At 46.4% G+C, this 10,505-nt stretch overlaps 1 protein-coding gene across 1 annotated transcript in view; it reads right to left on the reverse strand.

Annotated features, from left to right (window-relative positions):
* Nucleotides 1–9,414: 9,414 nt before the first annotated feature.
* The window catches only part of LOC119273055, a 1,550-nt gene continuing 459 nt past the window's right edge, over nucleotides 9,415–10,505 (reverse strand). Inside the window, exon 2 of the mRNA XM_037554362.1 lies at nucleotides 9,415–10,054. Within this exon, the coding sequence (XP_037410259.1) occupies nucleotides 9,415–10,054 (640 nt within the window). The remainder of the gene's footprint in view (nucleotides 10,055–10,505) is intronic.

Genomic DNA, 10,505 nt, shown 5'->3' on the forward strand with positions numbered 1-10,505 from the left:
GTGCTAAGAACATAAATACTTGATCTTGCTTTATTACTATGGATTTCTAAACTAAATATAGTACACTTAGTGGCAAGCTGACTTATTGGTGCACATCATATATATCCGACTTAGTGGCAAGCTGGTATGGCATCTATGAAGTTTTGTCATTCTCAATGTTTTCAGTTCCATTTCAATGTTAAATTGCCAATTCTTCAGGTTTGGGCGCACGTATGCTTTACACATGCATGCTCTTCTATATACGGGGCGGAATAATAATAAATAGTATATAATATGACAGCAAATGAAATTATATCTCACATGACAACAAATTAGCTAGGAGATTTAACCCCCATATATAGTTGATAGGATCCGCTAGCTAGGACTAATACTCAAGCATTACAGGATACACCGCGTTCAGCGGATCCAACATTAGAATGCGACATACATAACCCTTCATCTTTTTCATATCTCCGCTCAAGGCGAATGTATGTATCACCCGTCCCTCACCGGATGCCCCAAGAATTCTTAATTAATCAGAAGTTAATGCTATCGTTCAGCCTTCCATCACTATACCTCTCCTCTGTCCCGTATCTGACTAGCAATACCTAGTGGGAGATGTTGCTCTTGTAGGGCTCTCTCAAGAGTCAAGACTTTCCTTTTATTTAATAGTATTTCCTTTCACTCGCTGCTATCAACACCCACCACCACCGGTTACCTGCATTAGGGCGGTTTCATTGTAGGGGGGCGCTCATAACCCCCAATATACTAAACCTGGCCAGGTTTATTTTACCTGGATTTTTTTAACTTTTTTCTATCAGTGAAAAACAGATCAATGGAAACGCGACACCTTATTTACCGGGGGATATGGTAGGGTACAATTTTGGTGGCTTTAGCAGTTTAGGATGAGATATCCAACATACTCTTTGTAGCTCATCGGTTCACGTGCAATTTATGGGTTCGATTTGACTACTATCATCCAGCTTTTTCTCTGGATGATTGCATGCATGTGTTTGTGCATGGTGCATACAGTGAATTTGACTATGTCTTCTGTACGTGTCTTGGGCTGAAAGGTTTTGCTTGTTCTGGGCGCCGCTCAGGGCCGGTCCTGAGTTTTTGGGGGCCCGGGGCGAACCTAAAACTCGGGGCCCTTAATATACACATCATAGTAACATCAATGAATATACTTATATATAGCGTTACAAATAACATTTAACATTTAAATGCATCCAAAATCAGTATGATTATCCAGTAATTTATACTCTGAAATTACCTTAAAAAAATCTTCTAACACTCCTTGATGCAAAGTCACTTATGATGGGGTCGATGTCAATCTCATCCATTAATTTCTTCTCCATGCATAATGTAGCCAAACCATTTAATCTCTCTTGAGTTATTGTTGATCTCAAATAATTCTTCAATTATTTCAACTTCGAAAAGCTTTTTTTGGCCGATGTGGCCGTCACAGGGACAGTAAATAAGATGCAATAAGCAGATATATTGGTATAACTTCGAAAAGCTTCTTTCGGCCGATGAGTACTTCTCTCATATGCCCGAAAATTTCATCAACAGTAGCAAATTGTGCCTATGCATCTGATGAATTACCGAGCAACTTACTTTGTTCTCGCTGATGTTGGTCTCGACATTTTCTTCTTCCGAATTCCCATTAGAGTGTTGCTCTTCCCGAATGGCAACGATCACCTACTAGTCATCTGGGTTTATCAAAGCAGTGGAAGCACCAATATCACTCTTCTTGAAAAAATTGTGAATATGTGTGCGCTCTGATTGTATCAATTTATCCACTTCCTTCTTCCTTTTTCTTTTATGGCTACCAGATGAATTTGTCCAGTTGCTAGACGACATGATTAACACACACAATGCTGAAAACAAAACAGTTTGTTGCATCAATGATCAATCGTTGAACGGTGCCGGCTATGCAACCATAGAATTTATTGTATCAACATTATATGAATATATACCTCGGTTCCTGAATCCTGACGATCGAACTTCAGTGCGTTTGCCTATAAAGCACGGCAGCAGTGTAGCGCTTGGAGTCTGCAGAGGATTGAGAGAAGATCAACTGAGCAAAGGCCAAAGGGGCGTGATGATGGATCCCCAGAATTGAAATCTGCCGCGTACATAACCGGATTATTAAGGAAATTACCAGGGGACGACTGAGAGGCTGGAATACATGTACGGCATCGAGCGTCGGCGGCCTAGGGCTGCGTCTGCGTGATGGAACAGAATAGGAAGGGAACCGTCAGAATCGGATCAATCGCTGATCCTTTTTTCACGTGATCCCTCTCCTTTTTTATGTGAATGAACCGCTGGCTGCCTCGCTCGCTAGCTTTTCCGAGGAAACAAACCGATCGATCGACCTGCTGCTCCCTACGCGCGTCTGCAGCATGGGCCATAGGGGGCCCCTGAATTTTGGGGGCCCGGGGCGGCCGCCCCCCTGCCCCTCCCCAGGGCCGGCCCTGGCGCCGCTGTTCGATGGGTTTGTCAGATAATGTGTCGACGTGTGTCGCTAAACCGTCTATGTTGCATTCTCTAGAAACCTCCCGTCAAATTGTTCCACCGCTGTGCCGTTCTATAAAGGCTCAGCCACTGCCCGGCCCTTCCTCCCAGCGCACATGCACAAGTAGTAGCACCTCCCGGAGAGCTGGGAGGGCTGCCCGCTGCATCGCTAACCGACGACTCCGACTCACCACCCGCCTTGTGTTCCGCTGCAGGCTGGACTACAGCTCCGGGACGCCCTGCCACCTTGCTAGGCTTACCGCCGCATCGCTGGTCAGCGGCCCGGCGCGCCGCCCGCCTTGTGTCCCGATGCACGCTGGATGGCACAACTTCGGTCTTCGGGATGCCCTGCGGCGCCTCGAATCCTGGATTCTACCTCTTCTGGAGACAACGAGGAAGGCAACATGCAGCGACCCATCGGCTGGATGGCAGCTCGGGAGGCATCCCAACCCCGCCGCCAGTGCGTGGAGAGCTCGCGGCCAGCACCATGAAGTCCTGCCTGGACGACGTTCTTGGGTGTGTACCTTGTGTCCTTGTGTGGCTGATGCCTCCCCAAGAACCTATTCCGCGTGGGTGCGCTGGATCGTAGGCACGCACGAGCATCCGACTCTTCGCACGCACGATCGTAGGCGCTGGATCGTGGGTGCACTGGACCGCTCTCCATCGACTCTTCGCCGCTGCATGAGGCGTCTCCGCTAGCGCTCGACGAGCATCGGATCATCATCTTCTTCAAGGTACGGAGGGAATAGTTCTTAATACCGCAACGTGCTTTTTCTATCTCCGCAGTAGAGGACTTATTTATCCAAAACCACCACATTATGGGCTAGGGTAACAACTTGGTACTACATTTGAGTCAGGGCACAAAAAACCACCAGCTCTGCGCCTAACATATAACTCCGAGCACTAATTCTCCGATAAGCTCACGGAAATAGTGAAACTGACAGGTTGGCCCCACTTGTCGGGCTGACGTGGCGAAGACCAAAAACTTTGACCGACTGATGTGGCAAATGAGACTTGGGCCCCACCTGTCAATGACTAGAGGGTCATCTTCTTGACAACATTCTTTCTATCAGGCATTCCATCGAGCACCTTCCGTGCGTTCATCCTCTAGTCACTGACGAAGGCACAGCATGCCATGGCGCGGGAAAGGGGCACGGTGCTCACCTTCAGCACGTATGCGTGCTCGGACGCGGGGAGGTAGCACTGGAGCAACGTCCTCGTTAACGACAGCGGCCAACGAAGCATGGTGAGGCGAGGAAGACGGCTTGGGGACTCGCAGCTTGTCGGTGTTGGCGGCAAAGGCATCAAGAGGACGCGTCGAAGCCTAGGCACTAGCTGCGAGGCACAGGGATTCACCGGAGCAGGAGATCGAGGCACGTTGGTGGTCGGACGTGAAGAAGACGACCGCGGCGTGGCCAATTTTGGACGTCCGGGTCCAAAAACTCCAGTAGGGGTGCTCAGGCAGGCATTCCGGTGCTCCCAGACAAGGTGGTGGGGCTTTGAGTGGTCTCTCGCCATGAGAATGGTGGCCGGCGGCGACCGCGGATCAGGGAGGAGCTGCTATGGGCTCCGTGGGGGTGTGGACTGCGGCGGCCGATGCGGACGCCGTACGGGTCTTGGGCACCAGATCCATGGAAGCGGGGTTGCGGGCGTCCACATCCGGAGCGAGCGGCGGCCGGCAAGGCAACCGGCCCGAGTGGTCTTGCTCGGGGCGAGGCGCGCATCGCCGGAGCGGCCTGGAAGAGAGGAGGAGGTTGATGGCGGGGGACGCAGCGTCTCGTCAGGCGTTGGGCTGCCGGCGGGGACGACCGTGGCGGCCGACCATGGCGGCGGAGCAATGGGTCCAGCCTGAGCATGGCCACTGGCAAGGTCTTCTGTGTTCACTGGTTGAAGAGAGAAAAAAGACAGAGAGAAGGAAGGAGGAGGTGCGTGAGGATGACAGATGGGACCTACGTCCACCTCAGCAAATTGTCCAGATAGGCATGCCACATCGTCCCGACATGTGGGCCCCACCTGTCGGTTTCGCTGTTTTCGTGAGTAAATTCGACTATCAGTGCTCGGCGTTACAGATTAACCTCATTGTTGATAGTTTTTTGTGCTTTGACTCAAATGTGGTACTGATCTGTTATCCTAACCCATAATGTGATAGTTTTGGGTAAATAACTCGCAGCAGAGTATGAAACGTGCCTTTTCCGATCACATGGTCAATCTCATTCTCTTGTGTAGTGGCTGCCGGAGCATGCAGATGTACTGGACGCCGAGAAACTGCCAGCAGCTCGGCAACGACAGCTCGCCGTGGCGGCGCCTCAGAGTCGCCTGCCTCGGCGGCGGGGACTGGAGAAGCCACGAACAACGCCAGCCGCCGGTGCGTCTGCTTGCGAGCCTCCGAGACGCCAACATCGACGCGATGCTAGCAGCCGGCACTGGACGGGAGTGCAGGGCGGCCGTGCATGGTCACGGGAGCGAACAGTGCCACTGCCCCTGTCACAATGGCGACTAGGTGGGCGCAGCTCTGCACAATGTATAATGAATCGATAATCTTCAGTTGCCAAACATGTTGTGCAATGATGCGGCATCCGCTATACGATGGGAACCCAGAGATTGGTCGGGAGCGACGGACAATCTGGAGCAGTAATACCTAGGAAGGATAATTCAGTGTGTGACATGTGTTTGGTTAGTTAGCTAGCTTTTGCCAATCACGGTAGTAGGACCAAGTTCTCAGGTAGCAACCTGCTGGGTCAGCTCATCAGTGTGCTTTTGATTAGTACTACTTTAACAAACACCATCAGCTAAGATTGTTGCTTTTGTTTTGTCAAGGTGATTACGGAGATGATATGCAAATGCAATTCCCTCTTAAAAGGGGCCTTTCTCTTCCGGAGGTATTTTTTTGCTTACATAAAATATTTTACAATTAATAGTGACCGTATGCAGATTGCTAGCATTGTATCATTAGCACTATGAAGGTTTTTGTTTGTTTGTTCGACAAGATGAATAGATATATAATGCTCATAAGCACCGTGTGGAGCCTTTCTCTCTCAAGCTTAAATATAAGATTTTCACTTCTAGCGGCTCATTCAATGATTCAGATTTACTTATGTTTTTCTATTGGTTTTGTGTTCTGCAACAGGCAAGTACAAACATCTGGAGTTGGTATGCCATGATATTGCAGTGAGTTGTGTGATTTCACAAGTAGTTCCTCATTGATCATAAGATTAACTTCAGAATTTTGAACTCGATTTAGCTGTAGAACAAAGATGAAATTTCGTTCTTAGTGTTTAGATAATTAGTCCATCTTGGACACATATGGTCTTCGTTAAAGAAACTGGTATAAGATGTAGTTTTTTGACATAGTTTTTCCCCAAATCTGGGACTGATCTCCAGTTTGTCGTAAGCATTGATGGATCTCCTCGACACTAAGTATTAATTTCTCACATAATATGATTGTATTACTATTTGATACAACTGATTGTACAATGCCAATTTGTACTTAACTGGTTATACAATTGCTTCATTTAGTCAGTGAATAACTTCTACAAACATTTTATACTGAAATCATAACCAGTAAATTTGGTTTACTTGTGATGCATGATTTTCGCATCTTGCTATCACCTAAAATTGGTATTTAATTATCGGTCTAAATTTTATTCTACCACTTTGATGAATCTGTCTATCTTTGACTCACTATTTAATTAGTTGATTACACAATTTCTTCATTTAGTTAGTGAAAAATGTTTTACATTTTGTACTTTAATCATATACCATTTTTTTATTTGTGCTGCATGATTTTCCCATTTTGTTATTATTTAAAATTTATATTTATTTGACTAAAATTTATTTTACCATTTGATGAATCTGTGTTATCTTTGATCCTCTATTTTTGAAGAGGTTTTTGTGCGTTGAGTTTTTTGGACTAGTCTATGGCTGTCACGTTGGGGTGGATTATCAATTGTTTGTTGATGGGTGATCCATGTTTGGTTGTTGAGTGGGTGTAGAGTTAGATCGGTTTATTTCTTACGTTGCTACCTTTTGCATGATAACTGACGCGGCGCATGATATGGGTGTGACCACGTGTTCCCATGGATGCAGTTGCGCCCCGCCGGTAAAAACGTAAGGTGTGGTTAACATGGACAGTAATCCCATAGGAGGCTATACCAGAATGATCTTTGTGACTTCTTACTGCAGTACATATGGGTGAACTGCTTTTTTTTAAAGGAGGATACCTCCGGCCTCTGCAACTCATGATGCACACAGCCCTCTTATTAAGCGTTCAAAGTTCAACAACATGTCTCAAGTTCAAGAAAGCAAATGAATAAAAAAGCCACACCTGGCAAAAAGAAAAAAGAGGCCACAACCGGCACAAAAAGGATAAGATGTCTAAACACCTATCCTAAGCGTGGATCGCCATTCAAATAGGTTGTAGGTATCCCGTGCGACCGTCTCCCATTGGCTGCACTCAGAAGTCATATGCTCCATGTGATCCGCAGGGCTGAGTAATGACCACGTACGGATCCAGGTAGACGTTCTGAAGATAACCTGCAAAAAGTTGGTTAATGTTTGTCTGTTGAAGGGAAGATCATTTCTACATTTACATATGGCCCAAAGCAGTGCGCACACTACTACTCGAATATGTGCCATTGTGTACTATTAGAGATGTGCCATTGTGTATCGCTCTGTTTGTGACCATGCATTCGTATGATTGTAATAATAGATGATGTCATCTTCAACTCTCTTACATATTGTTATGCCTCTCTTTAATTGATAGTGAATAACTATTTATTACTTTATTGTTTGGACCATAGTTTACATAGTCGCGACTTATCGACCGGCGCGGCGTGTCACCGCTTGGGCTAAGCTAGTAACCCCCAATAACAACAATTTTGTCTGCACCGTGGCCATTCCCACCCTGCCCTGATATGGGCTATCCTCCCATGAGGAAATTCTAGTGTTGCTGCTTTTGCAGCCCTTTGTTGTCCTTCACAGATAGCGGCAACAAGTCGTTATTCTTGATCATGTTGAGGCCCTCGACAGCCCCTGCCGCTGCAAAAGCCTAGCAGGATCCGCATCATCCTTGGAACCAGACAACTGTATTTTGGTTTCATTTAGGTTTCCTCCAACTTCTCACATCAACATTGGGAATGTATTAGTACAAACAAATAAAAACATGGAATGAAATAACTAAGCAGAAAATTAGTTGGTACTAGGTAGCTACCTATCTTAACATGCAATCAAGTAGCAAATGAAATCACCCGTGGGTTTATATAGAGGGTTTCGTCTGTGCATCAATGAATGGTAATACACACATAAGCATGAGTATGAACAAAATGGGGGTGCGAAGAGCATGATAAACTCTAAACAGCAAGTACATTACAAAAACGTTTTCCACATACGCAACTGATAAAAGTTATGAGGAATTAGTCATCATAACTTTAATGTGCCGCATGCGTATCACCCTCTTGTGCTTATTCCTCGCTTCCATCCAATTCATGTTTTAACATGAATGTGAGGACACAAGATAAGTATGCACACATAGATCATAGGTGCATAATGCATGAGAGAAATCATTTTGCATTGGCCTCAACAATTGAAATATCTCACATGGATATTGAATGATACACATTGCTACACAATCTGGGAAAAAGTGATGATCTTCCTGTATATGTGCATCTTTAGCTACATCGACGGGTATTTCGCTTATTCAGGTTCAGATGTTGCACCACTTAACATAAGCATTATAAATAATGGGAAATTTCACTCACTAACGGCTAACTCTATAATTCTGGTGTCACGTTTTCCGTGAAATACCTTCGCATCTCATGGAATTCTACCTGGTCCTTCTCCAGTACTCGTCGAGAGAGCTGCACTGCCTGAACGCCGGAGGCGATTTGAGCAGCGAGCTCCTTTGCTTGCCCTTTCGGAAGGCCGGCGAAGTTAGTTTCGCCCACCGCGTTGGCGAGGCCGGTTCCCCGGTATACGCTAGCATGTACACCATGTGTCGGTGTCATATACAAGGGATACAATACATGAGATATACAGTAACTCTATACAGCCATTTATACACTGTTTAACATCTTCGCAGTGTATACAAGAGTTCGTAGCCTGACCTTGGAACAATATTCCTGGTGCAAAGTATCAGGCCAAATCAACAGATTCATGCATGAAGGTCCGGATATAATAGCTATAACAGAACATTGATTAAAAACATTTAAAGTGCCCACTGCCGAGGGGAGAATGTCGCCATGCTAATTGAAAAGAAATACAATGATTAAACATACATGAAAACTACAACTATTTATTGTTCAAACAAGTTTTTTCTTTCTGAGAATGAGATAAAACGATAAGGTACTAGTGTTGGAACTGCTTTCTGATTACCGATATCATAATTTAAGATGGCAACAACTTCCTGTTTTACCAGAGAATAGCTCTGCTCCATGTCTCCAATTGTTATCGTCCCCGTGAATATGTGCTGGAAGCTTTTTGCAAGTCTTCCAGAATAATAGTAGTTCGGTGAGGCGCTGGGCATGACCAAAATGAAAAATAGAAGCACTGTAGTGTGTCCCATGCGCCTAAACAAGGCAAGAATATAATCCAATCAGCACCAGTATATTCCTGCATGAAAGAATAAGCCTCTGCTCCTTCTCCTATCTTGCATAATGAAGCCATGTGCAATATTCAGATGTTGCTAAAACACTTCAAATACTTTGCTCAACTCTAGTAAAATAGTTTTTACAATGAGCCAACACACACACACACACACCGCGCGCGCGCGCGAGCAGATATATATCCTAACAACTTCATCTATGAGAAAACCATCTACTTTTGTGTTAAAAAAGATCCTCTACTTTTGTTGGTATAGAAAACATTGGAGATACATGATGACAAATAAAAAAGCAATCCAGTAAATTCCCTTTCAACCAAGAATTAAATTAAGGGACGGGTAAATGCTTGCCGCAACAGCTCCTGGATCTCGCCTATCCTCTGTAATTTGGCCTCGGACGGCTCCTCCGGCCAGAACCCGCAGCAAACGGCTTCGAACTCCTCTTGGGTGAGATGGCTAAACTGGTTGAGGCATCTGTTGTTATTGTGGACCCCGATGGCGTAGCCAGCGTTGTGCTGGTCGATTTTGCGCAGGTCCTCCTTGAATATGGTGTACCGGTGCTCTTCGTGGGCGATGGAGCTGTAGGTAGTAACTGGTTTTCGTGCCTTCCACTCCGCGAAGATCTTGCGCGTTTCCTCCTCGCTCCTCCCCCTCTCCCAGGAGAAGACGGAGTAGCCTTGGTCATGCCACTGCCGGTCGATGAGGCCGAGCCTGTGCTTGAACATGGTGTACGCGCGCTGCTCCTCCTCGTCGAGGGAGCTGTTGGTCGTGCCGTGCATGGCCTTCCACTCCCTGAAGATCTGCCGGGTCTCCTCCTCGCCCCTCTTCCTCTCCCAGCTTTCCGATGTGTTGCTGGTGGCGGCCGCCGTCGACACCAGTGACACCAGCAAGAGCAGCAACAGCGGTGACGCCGCCATGACCCTCCTCATGACCCTCCTCATAAACTCAGTTAACTCACACCACCTGTGCAAGCAAACCAGCTCAAGATTATTTCTAACAGTTTGGATAGTCCATTTGGTCTGTATAGGCTGTATATTTAAAGGCTCAGATGGAGAAGGGACGGACGTAGACTGAGGTACACAAATATAATTGCCTGCAGATTCTGGCTGCACACCGATCGGAACCACGCAGAATGCATGGATGGGTCTGACCATCAGCTCAAATCATCTTCTTTTAGTTTTTCGTTGGAAAATTGATCTCGCCCTTAACAAACTGGGCATATATATATTCCCGCAAAAAAAAAAAAAAACTGGCCATATTTAGCAAGACCCACGACGCTCTACTACCTAAGCCCTAATAATTTTTGGGACAGTATTAGGCGCCGGCACGCCGGCCCAATAGTTGGGCCGGTCGCACCGTAGCCACCCGATGCAGCGAAGCGCAGCCATCTGATCTGGCTTCCGCATCCTTTCCT

This window comes from Triticum dicoccoides, chromosome 3A (genome assembly GCF_002162155.2).
Source record: "Triticum dicoccoides isolate Atlit2015 ecotype Zavitan chromosome 3A, WEW_v2.0, whole genome shotgun sequence".
NCBI lineage: Eukaryota > Viridiplantae > Streptophyta > Magnoliopsida > Poales > Poaceae > Triticum > Triticum dicoccoides.